General features: G+C 48.3%; 4 protein-coding genes across 4 annotated transcripts; 3 read left to right on the forward strand and 1 right to left on the reverse strand.

Moving 5' to 3' along the window:
• Positions 1–2,065: 2,065 nt before the first annotated feature.
• K444DRAFT_634464 (carbohydrate-binding module family 50 protein) lies at positions 2,066–2,563 on the forward strand (the record flags this gene model as incomplete). The annotated part of the gene is made up of 1 exon (XM_024883747.1): positions 2,066–2,563. The coding sequence occupies one exon, from the start codon at positions 2,066–2,068 to the stop codon at positions 2,561–2,563; it is 498 nt and encodes a 165-aa protein (XP_024731672.1).
• A 1,578-nt stretch (positions 2,564–4,141) lies between these two features.
• Positions 4,142–8,019, forward strand: K444DRAFT_667408 (uncharacterized protein). The gene is made up of 2 exons (XM_024887293.1): positions 4,142–4,562; positions 4,640–8,019. The coding sequence occupies exons 1-2, from the start codon at positions 4,348–4,350 to the stop codon at positions 7,836–7,838; spliced, it is 3,414 nt and encodes a 1,137-aa protein (XP_024731673.1). The 5' UTR covers positions 4,142–4,347; the 3' UTR covers positions 7,839–8,019.
• A 2,708-nt stretch (positions 8,020–10,727) lies between these two features.
• K444DRAFT_634466 (uncharacterized protein) lies at positions 10,728–12,212 on the reverse strand (the record flags this gene model as incomplete). The annotated part of the gene is made up of 1 exon (XM_024883748.1): positions 10,728–12,212. The coding sequence occupies one exon, from the start codon at positions 12,210–12,212 to the stop codon at positions 10,728–10,730; it is 1,485 nt and encodes a 494-aa protein (XP_024731674.1).
• Positions 12,213–13,336: 1,124 nt separating this feature from the next.
• Positions 13,337–14,038, forward strand: K444DRAFT_597854 (carbohydrate-binding module family 18 protein). Its single transcript, XM_024878506.1, has 2 exons — positions 13,337–13,605; positions 13,672–14,038. Exons 1-2 carry the CDS (start codon positions 13,355–13,357, stop codon positions 13,859–13,861), a joined length of 441 nt encoding a protein of 146 aa, XP_024731675.1. The 5' UTR covers positions 13,337–13,354; the 3' UTR covers positions 13,862–14,038.
• The last annotated feature ends 55 nt before the right edge of the window (positions 14,039–14,093 follow it).

Genomic DNA, 14,093 nt, shown 5'->3' on the forward strand with positions numbered 1-14,093 from the left:
CGTCACTGCGGTTGGAATAGTCAAAAGTTGGCCAGGAACAATCAGATCCGTTCCACCAAGCTGCGGATTGGCATCGCGCAAGGCCTGAAGTGTAATCCCAAAATTTTGAGAGATCTTCCAAAGTGTGTCGCCTGCAACAACAGTATAGGTAGTTGTAGTTACTACGGCTGGAATAGATAGGACTTGACCAACTACGATCAAATCCTTTCCTTGAAGTTGTAAATTGGCATCGCGCAATGCCTGTAGAGTTATCCCGAAGCTTTGAGCGATCTTTGAACGCGTGTCTCCTGGCTGCACAGTGTAGGTCTTGGGAGCCGTCTGGTGGTTCGCTCGAGTGGGATCGGGTTGGCCAGGAATTGAGAGAACCTGACCTGGGACGATAAAAGTGCTCCCGTTGAGTTGTGGGTTGGCATCGTATAGGGCTTGGAGCTCGATTCCGAAACGTTTGGCAATATTGAAGAGTGTGTCTCCTGCAACGACGGTGTAAGATGTGGTGGTGAGCGAGGAGCTTTTGCTCACTACTTGTGGTCTTACTGAGACCATAGCTCTTTCGGATTGAATGTTTGGTGGCAAGTGGTAGTAATGTATCTAATAGTCTGGACAAAGTGAAGCAACATCGGAAGGAGGAATTTTAGGATCGATGGTGGAGCGTTCTTCACTTTCTAAAGCAAGGCATGATATATGATGTGCTCTGGGTTTACAGATCGGGCTAGAGACTGCTCTATGAAAAGTATGGAATCTTTACATGATTTTAACATGGGTTCCATTACTTCACCGACTTTTCAGCCTTTTCAAACCAGAGTAGCGGAGCAGCTGAATTGTGTGAAACCAGCAGCTGGCATGTGAGGCGCGAGTGGCGTTGCGTTTGAGCAACGCTGACAGCTGAACTGACAAATGTCGCTTAGATGAATTGGTCGGTGTTTAAAGAGAATTTTCGTTACAGGATTTACCCACAGGTTCATGCAGCCATGCTTGGCTTCGGCAACCAAACATGTCCCTTTCCAACTGGCATCTTCTCCAACCAAAGTGCTTCCCAGACTTCGACGGCTTGACGGTGAGCCGGAAGGAATGACATCAAAATATTGGTTGTTACCACGAAAACTGATGCCTTTATTCAAGATGCGCTTCCCTTAACGAAAGAAGTATTGACCCCGAAAACTTCAAAATTCCACAATAACGGCGTGGAAATTGAATAAGTTAACAAATTCCATGCAACTACACGCGTTTAGCTATGCGATTCCGTTGAGCAGAATGGATTTCAGTAAGGACAAGTAGCTCAATTTTTGAAGTGTTGTGAGCGAAACGAGCGAGTTATGCTTTGGTCTTTGTGACTATTGACATTAGCCACTAGAACATATCTCTCACAATCACCAAATCTCGACTCGGGGTCTCAAAGAAAAGAGCATGCACGGGTGCATCTGGCCATGTATTCCACAACACAACCCGCAAGGCTGATTAGGTGGTCTCATACCGGCATATGAGTTCGCATGTCAGACCAATAGAATACCGGAGAATACCCACAATTCTCCACATTCTGTACAGCATAGCAGCTGAATGAACGAACCTCAGGCTGTTGAGCCACCTCGCTCGGTGATATTATTGGCGTTCCCGACGCAGTGTAGCCCGAGAATATGTTCTGCCAAAAAGGTCGCCGATCCGTTGGTTCATGGTTCGTTCCATCTTGCATTGACGACACATGCGTCGGGCGTGCCCAACATTCAGCTTCACCAGTGGAAGATTAGCATCGCCAACAAAAGAAATAAAAGATAAGACACAAGGCTGGCTGAGCCCTTAATGGATTTTCTTTTTTGGACGGTTTGGAACTGTTGTTGTAAACTTCCTACTGTTGATTGGGCGAGATAGCTGAAGAAAGAGGCTATAAGAAGAGACCACTTTCCTCTTGGTATTGTCAACCATTATCTTCAGACTTCACTGCCATTTGAGAAACTTCCTTCACTGTCTTCAACAACTGCGAACTCATCACCTTGTTTATATAGTAATCTATTCATCCGCTCGCCTCTTCTCCATCGCCATCACGTCTGACCAAGATCTTGCACTTGAAACGATGAGCTCATATACTGTCCAGCCGGGGGATTCGATGTATGCCATTTCCCAGAGGCTCGGTGTTACCCTCCAAGCTCTCGAGGCTGCCAATCCTCAGGTCAGGCCGCCTGCATTCCAGATCAATGTCGGTGATGTTCTGAAAATCCCAGGCAAGGGTCCAGGTCCTACTCCTTCTGGCGGCACTTATACTGTCCAGCCGGGGGATTCAATGTATATCATTTCCCAAAAGCTCGGGATTACCCTTCAAGCTCTCGAGGCTCTTAACCCTCAGGTCAAACCGCCCGCATTCCAGATCAATGTCGGCGATGTTCTGAAAATCCCAGGCAATGGTCCAGGTCCTACTCCTCCTGGCGGCACTTACACTGTCCAGCCGGGGGATTCGATGTGGGCCATTTCCCAAAGGCTCGGGATGAGCCTTCAAGCTCTCGAGGCTCTTAATCCCCAGGTCAGGCCGCCTGCATTCCAGATCAATGTTGGGGACGTCCTGCAGATAAGCTAAGGGAAGCCAGGAGGAACTGGAACGGGCAGTGGAGGAGGATACCACTCTTACACAGTGGTCTCGGGTGACTCTCTGTTTTCTATCGCCACCGCTCATGGTGTTTCCTTGGCGGCTTTGGAGGCTGCGAATCCTCAGGTCCAGTCTCCTCAATTTCGATCAATGTGGGACAAGTAATTACGATTCCGTGATTGCGGTTCCCACTGGGAATGTTTTTCGTTGTTTGGATCTTCTGTTCTTTTTAATGGAAATTGATGCAATACATGCTTGGATGGATACGGCGCAGTAATAACTCAATTTAGTAAAGCGGTAACACATAATTCTCTTAAGAAGGAGAAAGCCAATGAACTGTGAAGCTGTGAAGACCGACTTCGACTCGCTCGAAACTGCTCGGAAGGGTTTCCTAAACCAAGCCCAAAAAAGTCGCTCTGGGGTGGAGGTGCGAAGTCCCTCTTCTCCTGCATATACACCATCAAATTTAGTGGGGGGATTGGAGAGAAGTGGAATACGTATAAATTCCCGGACACAGGACGTCCACTTAGAGTTCGGGTTTGCCCGTTGTCAAGTCCTTAGGGGTCTGCTAACATATGCAAGGCGGAATATCCCGTTCCTGATATATGTCGAGATACCCACCCCAAAAGAGCCTTTAAGTTCTTAGAGGCGCTGTGGCTGAGGGGCATGAGATGGAAAAACGGGAAATAATCTCAACATGGCCTCGGTCTCGGGCTAGCCGTCCTCTCGTGAGTTCGTCTACATCAAAGGCTTAGAGGCCACGAGCACGCCCAGATTGAGCCCCAGTATTTTTTCCTTGAACTGGCAACTTCATGAAAACATACCAGTGTTGGAGGCAATCGCGGCCAAAGAGCCTATGACTTCGCTGTTGAAGAAAGGTGGCCGGATGATTCATTCAACCAGCCGGTCCGTGATATTGTCGGCATAGCGGGTCGTGGAGGGGATCTCCATCCCTCCTTATCATAAGGTGGGTACATGTTCGATACTGCCTGAGATATTCGAAGGACTGGTGAATGGACTGGCTGGTATATAACATCTCTAATTTGAGGGCTGTTGACGCTTGAATCTTTCCAATGATCCCTTGGGCCAATATACAGGCCATACTATCATCAAGGACGGCCGACTTGTGGAGAAGAGGGCGGAAAAATTTGGTAAGGAAAAGATAAAGTTTTGTAAATTGTAACTAAAGAAAGATCATTGAGCATTCGTGGGATGATAGGGGCAGGTGATGCTCACGCCGAGTCACCTGCACAGGACTGGTCACATGGTTAGAGCCCATTGAGGACAACAACCACAGATCTTGGAGGAGTAAAAGAAATAAATGCGTACCACAGGCCATGGACTATGTCTCCCAGGTCTGTTGCCTTGTTGTGATGAGGGAGGAGGATAACAAGATTGCATGCACTTGGACTGTAAAAAGAAAGAAGGTGTGGCTGCGTCATTACACCTCCACACGGCACTCGCGAAATCCATCCAGGTGCTCGGGAGAGTCGGGCCCTGGAGATTCCGGACTTACAGCCTAGGCCAATCTGGAAAAACGTGGCATTTCACATTTCCGGACAATAATGTTCGTTCGCTCATGTCACATCCATCCCCAGTCCAGCCCTTCACTCCCTCACTGCAGCTGACAGCATCACGTTGACCTGGAAGACCACAACCAAGGCATTGAACCTTCACCGTGGCCTCAAATTTTAGTCTGCTGTATCGCGACTCCCTCGAACATAGCCTCCGCAAAGCTGGCAGACGATCAGCGCTGTTGACGCGGTCCATAACAAATGCACGCCCTAAGGCAGAAATGCCGTCCGAAGCATCAAGTCCTGATCCTGAAATGCTATCCAAGAACAACCAAAGGCGCCGTCGACGTAAAGCCCAATTCGAGCGAGCTCAGCTACCTCCTTTACTATGCGACGACTCGGCGGAGTAAGGTGCAGAAGGTCGGCGCATTTCTGGAGAAGAAGACTGCGAGTGATGTATGGAGGGCACGGATAGGGTATGTACACATTGGCCAACTGGCCGAGACAGACGGCATTGGTAGATTGAGAGAGCCTATACTGATATTGGTTACAGAAATGTGCAAGTCACACTTCAAATTCTGGCTGCCTTGATCGAGAAGGCCCCGAGGGACCTTCCGCTATTTGCGCCATACGTTCTGAAGATCCTGAACATAATTCTCCGGTCCCGCGATATTACCATGGTCGAATCTTCCATCCCAACTTTCGATGCCTTCTGCGAAAATCATGATGGAGCGTCACTTTCGGCTGATCAGGAATACTTGAATCAATATGAGGAAATTGTCCGGATATACGCGTCTTTTGCCTCGACGAGGCCCCCGCCCACAAAACCCCCAACTAGCGCTCCAGTAGCTATGCGATGGAGAAGTGTAGGACTGGAAGCAATCAAAAGCGTAGCTTCCTCCGAAGCTTTGGCGTCACTGGCAGGAAGACAACTGGATGTGGTAGTGCCTATATTGCTAGAAAACTTGTGGACGGATAACCTTGATTTCATCGACTTACTGGAGCACAGAGCGCAGCTAGAGGAGAAGATAGACACAGAGAAACTTTTACGAAGGCGGACGAGTATTGCGACTGTGCGGACAGTGGAAACTGCGACTGAAGTAAATGCGGCGGCTCTGTCCGGAACAACTGCTGATGCTGACAAAGTCGCCGAAGAGGATATCGGAGTTCTTGCCCTCCAATGTTTGAAGCAAATATTTGTGGTCAACAATCGGTCCCAGATTCGTGGAGCTACGATAGCTTCGCTGAATTTCATCGCAGATAGAGTAGCCCAAGGAGAAGCTGTGATCGAGCCAACACCAAGAGCAGGAACATATCATGGCTGGGCAACCAGAATATTTGAGATGACAGCGCGATGGAGTCCCGTCCAAGACCGATATGTCATTCTCGTGACGGCAATGGATACCTTGATTCACAGCACTTTGATAGAGGAGAATCTCCAACAGCAGCTGGTTCTTGTTACGATGATCGACTCTTTACTCAAATCCGACATCAACCTCATCGGACTTAGTGTGATGGACGTACTATTGGGGTTGATTCAGCACGTTCTGAGGGTGCTCCAACTAAATGCATTGCCGCATGCACAACAAAATTACGGGAGTGAGGCGGGAGACCCTTCACCGGCTACCAGTGTCGGCGCTATTGGCGAAATGGTGACAGTACCGACGACCTTGAGGAGAGACCTCCTAGCCAGACTCCAGGACTGCATTGGGGATTTAGCTACCCATGTCTATTATGCCGATCAAATATCGGACATGGTTTCTGCTATTCTATTGAGACTCAAACCATCAACACTCTCTGGAGTTCCGAACGCTGCTGCAGCTATAGAGAATCCCAACGCTACGACATCAGCGCTGGCTTCTGTTGGAGATCTAACAGAGGATCCGAACACCGATGGTTTCTTCTCTTTCGATACCGCAAAAGTCAAAGCGCTTGAAGCCATCAAATTAATTCTTCTTGTCGCAAGCCATCGCAATAGCATGACTGGCGTTGGAAGTCTTGCGAGGAACCGTGTGCCGGTGCGAGTTTGGGAGGGAACACAATGGCTATTACGCGATCCTGATGGCCGTGTGCGCAAGGCATATGTGGATGCTTTGTTAACATGGCTTGATCAAGAAATGAATAAGTCGGATCTTCGAGCGTTTGAGGAGAAACCCAAAGGGCTGACAAAAACGACCCGTGACGATTCAGCAATCAATCTAACAAAACGGGCTGTTTCAAATGCTTCTCACAAGCCTCCAAAGTCTACGCGGACCTCATTTCTACAGTTGCTGCATCTCGCGGTATACGAGAATGCTCTGCAATATGTGGACAGCGAATCTGATATCATTCTTTTACATCTTTTGCTGGCGAATCTTGTGGAGAACTTAGGTGTCAATGCTGTCCAGAGTGGACTTCCTATGATCTTCCGCCTCCAGGAAGATATTTTAGAAATCGAAACTCCATTGGCAAAGATTCGGGTTGGGAGCTTGTGTCATGGATACTTCTGGACTCTTAGTGAAAAGTTCGATTTCGATTCTTCGCCTATTGGACGAGCAATACACAATGAGATCCATCGACGACGAGGCAAAATGTTCTGGATCGACAGAATCCGACATCCCCCGATACCGTTGGATCAGATTGCGACTCCGGGTCAAGCCACACCCCAACAAGCACTTCCTATCGAGGAGATTGAGACGGAATCGCTCCGACCATTTGACGATCGATTTCAGATGGTCAAGCTCATTTCACTATCATACGCTGAATCTTTGGCAACTTCACAGGCAAGCCCGCCCACATCTCCTGGCCGAGTCTTCAGTCACCCTATCCTGGGCTCGCCCGGTGCCTCAGGGGAAGGGGACTTGACAATGCCGGATAAGATCAAGGAACAAATGATGTCTGAGTGGAGCAAGGAATCTGTGATTGCTGTTGCTCAAGAAGGCAGTAAGACTGTATCACTGAACGGCTCGAGATCAGGCACAAATGCTACTGGGCATCGAAATTTCCTGGCAGTCAATGGGAACGTGGGCAATGGAGGCTCAAGTGGTGGTACACAATCGCCTCCTGGCCGTCACCATACTCACAACAGCAGGCCAAATTCAACATATGGCCTCGTTGGAGGTCTTGGGGCTTTGCAGAAGCTTAGGAAGGGCAGTGGACACTCACCATCCCCTGCAAGCGAGTCGAGTCGCAACTCAGTCACCAGAGTAGAACAATTAAAGCGAGTTCTCTCTGGGCAGCAGAGCCCTCTTCCTGGAACAAGAGCAGGTGTAGCCGACAGCGACGCAAGTAGCGAAAGCATGGTCAGCTACGAGTTCAGCGCTTCAGAGGTATCCTTCAACCCCATTCCTCAGACAGGCCCACCAATGGAACGATCAGCCTCTCTACGTGAGCCTCGCGAACGCTCAAGGTCCAAATCCCGAGATCGAGTCGCTGGAGTAGGAGAGCATTCACGTCCCCTTTCATCTCATCCTGTCCTACTGAGAACAGACCAAAACGTGCCTCCCGAGCTGGAAAGGGAGGAAGATCTCGATTCTGTCCCACCCGTACCACCGCTCCCCTCTTCCCTCAAAAAGGACCAAGACCCCGCCATCCCAGATAATATCCGCAAAGGGCGCAGTGTGCGGCGGTCTGAAAAAGGTCGAGATCGAAACCAAAGCTCCTCGTGGGGTGAAGCAGCTGGTGGTCCGGTGGTGGACTTGGAGAGCTTGCTGAATGGGATTGAAGCCGAAGGCGCAGATACAAAGGGTAATGTGAGCAGACCACCTTATTGATTGAAATGTGGAGTACATATCTGTATTTAATTTGGAGAAAGTGATGGAATGGATCATTGAATTCACGGCTTTCGGTGATGTGTATTATTAGTTCTAGAGAGGGTTGCAAAGCAATAAAGCATGGCGCAGGGTGGTTGTATAAAATTCTTTGAGCGCCTTGAATGCGTGCAGCTTGATTGAGTGCCCTTGCTTGTCGCTTTCTTCCTTGTATCGTGTTTCACTAGCCTTCCGTGTGGGTAGTACCCAAGGCATAAAATATTTGTGCTCGTCATTACAAAAGTTTCCCCCCTGCGCTCTGGAGGTGGTGGTTGGAGAAGCACGGGAGTAACGTGATCCTCAATTGACACCATACTAGCGCCGTCTAGAGCTATAAAAGAAGGTCTCCTTAGGTAGCAGTTTGATCAACTCTCTGATCCCCAAAGCTCGTACGCATCCTGAACCTATGAGGCTGTTTCTGTTGGGTGTCGTATGGAGGCGTGAGGTCAGCTCTCACAGAAATTTTAGCGTCTACCAGGACAAACGTACCTCAAGGGAATGACGGTGCAAGCAAAAAGCTGGCAGGCTTCAGCAGGCTTCAGCAGGCTTCATCGATAATTTCCCTATTATTGACCACATAAATACGAGGTCACAAAGACAACGAGAATGGACAGGGTCCCAGAGAGACTGGATATCACGGGAGGGAATCTACGCACTCGGGATCAGAGAGGGAGTGAGAAGTGAGTTCAAAACAAGAATGACTATGGTGCATCTTCCAATGCAATAACCCTAGAATGCTAACCGCCCTTTAAAAAAAAAGACACTCATATGATCCGTTTCAATATACAACATCATTTCTCGTCTACTCGTTACATCCAGGCTCTTCTTCCATTTGGCACTTTATCTCGATCCATCTCGTCCCAGTTCCGCTGGCGACCGCCAAAGCTGCTCTGAATGTAACTCCGCATGCTCGTTTAGCTTTTGGGGGTGCTCGAAGACATGTTGCTGCGGCGTGGTGGCATACACTGCTGCGGCGTCGAAGTCCGCTTTTCCTTCTGATGGTGCCTCAGAGCGAAGAATAGAGCAAGGCCGATGATTATCGCGGCGACGATCACAGCGCCGAATGCGATGCCGATTTAGGCTCCTGTTGTGAAACCGTTTGATGGTGGTGAGAGGGCTGGGGAGGTAGAGGTAGTGTTTTGTGGAGGTGAGGAGATTGTGGGACCTGCAGATATGCAGATGCTACCGATCCAAAACCACACGGTCCAGCCGAGGCAGGATCAAGTCTTGACTTCAACCGACTTGAGTTAACGATAAAACCAATAACTTCTCCGTACGGTGACAACTGGGATGTTATCTGGTTAGGACATTGCGGCATGTCATTCCCAACTGACTCCTCAAGCGGCGCAGAAAACCTTCCCAAAGGACGAGTTGTCCGCCACGACGACTCAACCGTTCCAGAACGATAGTATCTCAGGATTTTTTTCAGCAGTGACAGCTTGAAGGACGAGTATCCGTCCCATACAAGAGTGACACATCACGTGTCCGATGCAGCATGCTCTGCTGGTTTGACGCAAAATCTATATCAGTGTAAGATATATGAGGGATCGATCACATTTTTGCATGCAGTTGATGCTTGGTTCGAGGTTTAGATACAATGCTCAGAGTGTGATATACATTAAAGCAAGTGCTCCTTGCCGGTGGACCCCCAACTGCCAGCATTTTCTTTTTCGCCGCCCGCAGCATATCCCGGTTTGGTGAGCTTGGTGGATGTTCTTTCCCCAAAGGTAGAAAAATCCGGCATAAGAGTATCATCCCTGGAGTCGGTGCCATCCCACCTGAAGTCATTCTTTCATCTTGATTGACGGCTGTGTTTCGATGAAAGTCTTAAATTTCTCGGCTCCTTCCCTTCCTCACGCTCAACAACGTTCCTTCCTTTCTCGACTCACTATTTCTACCACCTCGATAGGGAGCCTCTTTAATGTTTTTACTCTCATCAATATGTTCCAGAATATCTGCATCAGCTTCATCCTCGCCACATTGTCTCCCTGACCTAAACGATTTTGATTCTAGATTTCGGGGCTGTTCTTGGGGCAATTGGTTTGATCCACTCGACGCTTTCCATGATAAGTCCAACGTGAATAGATTCACCTGTAGATCTCGGTCCAAGCTTCAGGAGCAGCCCAAAATACTAATCTTCGAGCCATTTCCTTGTTCTTCTCCCGTTAATGAAAGTCAGTAAAGGTAAACATAATTCAGAGCCAAAATTGCTTTCAAATTTTAACGTTATTGTTAAAACAACACTGGCTTCAGGAAAGGAAACAACCAGAGAAAGAGGAACGTTGCACTCGTGAATTTAATACAGCCAACCAGTCCTTTGACGGACCTTCAGGAAGATATATTATTTTTCGCTGCACCTCGCATTGTGAAAGAGGAGTAACCGCCTTTTCCACTTGAGCGGGGTAAACGCATAATTTCATTGAAGATAATTGGCATTTCAATCAAGCTGAAATAGGGGTAAATGTTAATTCAGCTCGGACGAAATCAGGGGAAACCCAATTAAGCAAGGGTGGAATGGGAGGTAAAGCAAAAGGGAGACAGGGTGAATATTAATGGAACAGCTAACAGATTTTGAAGAGCTATCTTTGTTTCACAGATCATGCTCGAAGAAGAACCTTTTGACGATGCTGCGCCCTCGCCTCTTTAATCCTCGAACATTGGTCGATGATCCCCTTTACTGGGCCGTCTGGATTTCAGAACCACCAGCGCCGTTAAAGTTGCGATTTCCTTAACAAAGTCCAGAAGTCAAGACCTCAGCCATACTTATCGCCATTGATTTAAGTAAGTCAGTTTTCACGCTCAATTGATGCCAGGTTTCCTCAGTAGAACATCTCCTGTTCTTCCACACCTGCGCTAGTCAGGGTGCATGCGGTTGAAGAGCGGTGGCTCTGGGCCAACAGACCACGTCAGACAGATTCCAGCCTCTCTGAATGCAGTTGGAAGATCGAAATAATCAAGCCAGAACCCAACGCAATCGGAAGCAACTTGCACCTTGAGATCATGCGGATGTGATCGTTGTGTTGACTGGAGTGTCACCTTGTTCTCTAGGTCTCCGCACCAGAGTACAAGGTACCGCAGCCGCGGGAAGCGATCATTTCTGTGTTCGAGAATCTCGAACAGCGAATCCTTCAGAGCTATCGCTTCGTACGTTGGGTGTAGTGTGCTAGGTTCTGCCCAGAATATTTCTGATGTCCTTAAATCATGTTCGAAGGGAGCAGAGAAGTCAAGTTGTAGATCTTCTATTGTTCCCGGGAGGAGTTTCCATAATTGTTGCGTAGGTAGCTCGAGGGTTTCTTCCCTCACATGGGGCAATTCTAGGAATGACGCTGCCATGCCCAATCTTCTGAGATTTTTGAATCCCGCCATATTCAAGCTAGGTAGGAGTTTCGTCGATAGGCTCCTGAAGTCGATAAAGCATTCCTCTAAAGACTCAGAATGACAGAGCAAGGCTGCCATAAAACGAATCCAGAGGTCAGATCCAACATCGGCGCCAACTTGTAGGCCAATATGAAAGCATTTCAATTGACGGGGCCATGTGATGAGCATAGAGATCAGAACTAGAGGTAGATCATCGAGGTCGAAAATCAGCTGGCGGGGCAGTATGATCGAAGGGAACGAGAGTGAAACGACAGGAGAGGTTCCGACAGCCGACTTCCATATGGGATCCTTCTCTATCGCAGATAGGTTCTCTACAGAAGTTGAAAACAAGCCAAACCAGCTTATAGTGATATGCCGGAGAGTGCCAACACTGAAGAGCGCTTTGAGATGAGCCACCGTTGTACGCTCAAACTCGATGATCTGCGTAGCTGGAATCTCTATGGCAGCGTTCGGGACCGATGACAGGAGAGATAGGTTGATTGTGCTCGGCTTTACTTCGAGATATTTCAAAGAAGGGGAAACCAACTCTATTAGATGGCTGATAAGTGCCTTCGAGTACAGCTCTGGAAAAGGCGGTATCGTCGGATTCTGGTTCCACATATCGTCGTTTTCATTTGTGTCCAAGCTCGCACCAATCACGAGTCGCCTCAAGTTGTGATTTCTCTCTAATGTGTCGATGAATCTCTCGACATCGAAGATGACTGAGATTCGAGAAGGACTGATGTATTTGAGAGCACCCTCCATTCCATACTTCAATTGGGCTGGGCGAGGCTTCCCCGTGCTTGTCAGGGGAAATCCATATTGAACGAAGCGATAAAGGACCGGTGTTCCAAGTTGGTATATCTGGCGGGAGACCTTCATGAATGCAGGCAGGTAGTTGCGCTCAATCTGCTCGATGATGATAAGCAGAACCTCGTCTGAGAGGCTGCTCATCGTCGAGAATGCTGGATCGGACTCCATGTTGCTGTAGGTGACTTGAGTCTACTGCAGAAATCCACGAGTGAATAAGTGAGAGAAAAAAAGCGAGGCAGTCAAAAAAGCTACTGGCCCTAAATGAAGGTCCCTCCGGCCGTTGGAAATGGGTAGTACCGACTTCAAAGATTCCGGTTAACATAATTCGGTCCCAAACCGACTCTAGCTTACACTTGATAGCACTACCATTGAAAATGAAAGAGTGTTTCTCCCCGCTACCACGGCGAGGCAAAGAAGAAGAAGAAGAAGAAGAAGAAGAAGAAGAAGAAGAAGGGGAAATGGGGTGCATAGACTTCGCGCGTGAGGCTAATCCCTTGGTAAATTCCTCACTCGTATTCTCTACAAACTTTGTAAAGACTTCGCCAGGAGTGCTGTCTGCCAACAGAGCCTCAACTAAGTGACTTTCCCTGCTTCCAATCTGAAACGTGGGTACAAAATGTGAGAGCAGACCATCTCTGGAAACTCTCCCCCTCCTCCTGTATTAATATTTGTCACGTGATATTCATCGTTGCTCCTTTTCAACAGTTCCCGTCCTTTTCAGCTTTAATACCCAAGACCAGTAACAAATACCACAATCCAACACCCACAAAATAAAGATCAGCGGAAGGCGCCGCACTCTCAAAAGCATCGCGACGTCATTTGGCACAGTTAGTAATCTTCCCGCCTAAATGCCCGTAAGGCCTGCAGCCATATATTCTTACATATAGGCCCAAGTCAACCAATCACAATGTTCGAATTTTTCTTTCTCATCCCCATAATACTGACAACCTCGTATTTCCAGGAGGGGAATTCTTGCAAATGGGGAATGGCATGTGTGGCCTGACCGTAGATCATCGCGAAGCCAGGCACTTGGCGATGCATCAGCTGAGGTTGAACGTAAGCGACCGATCCGGTGTATCCTCAGATTCAGGTGTGGGCTGCAGCATGCCGTGAACATCTGATCAAGAATCGGGTCATTAATCTTATTTAAGATCAAGGAATGGTGTGTTGGAAGTCTCGGAGATTTGTCTGTCGAGATTAAAACATCAGCATAAAATGTATACAAAGCCTTTTTCACATTCCTGAAATTTCCCCAATATCTCACTTAAAGAACAAAACTCCCCTTCACTCACCAAGCAATCATCACCGCCATGCTTACAAATAAACTCCTCAACCTTGGGCTTACAACCCTCCTCACTTCCGTCCTCGCCAACCCCCTCATCCCCAGTCTCGAGCACCGCCAGCTCGGTTCCTGCGCCACCGTTCCTTGTGCTCCCGGTCTCTGCTGCTCGATCTACGACTACTGCGGTACCGGGCCCGATTACTGTCAAGTTGGCTCGTGTGTTGGCGGTGTGGGTGGGACCTGTGCTGCGGGAATGTGTTGCTCGATTTACGGTTATTGGTAGGCAAATCTCTCTAAGCTCAAGAATTTCCCTTGACGGGCAAAGCTAACTGTATGGGAATAAAGTGGAGTAGGAGACGGATATTGCCCTCCAACGACGACATCTTCAAGTACGTCGTCGAGTGCTTCCCCTACACCTACGGGAACCGTGAATCAGTGGGGTCAGTGTGGAGGCCAGGGTTATAACGGACCAACAACTTGTGTGGTGCCGTATAAGTGCACTTTTTACAGTATTTGGTGGTCTGATTGCAGATGAGAGTGGTAGCTGGTAAGGTCTTGGGAAGTGGCTTGGGGTTTCGGTGACATTAATGGATCAAATGAGCGTTATGAATGGGTATGATAATTATGAGGGTACTGTAACAAAGGAAACTTTTGAAAAGTATTAATACCGGAGATATCATGTAATAGAGATATCAGAGTGACGAGGGCAGGGTAGTCACGTGACTATACTCGCGTCATCATGCATTGAGAATAAGCTAGCAAAGTCC

Source organism: Hyaloscypha bicolor (assembly GCF_002865645.1).
Source record: "Hyaloscypha bicolor E unplaced genomic scaffold K444scaffold_129, whole genome shotgun sequence".
Taxonomy (NCBI): Eukaryota; Fungi; Ascomycota; class Leotiomycetes; order Helotiales; family Hyaloscyphaceae; genus Hyaloscypha; species Hyaloscypha bicolor.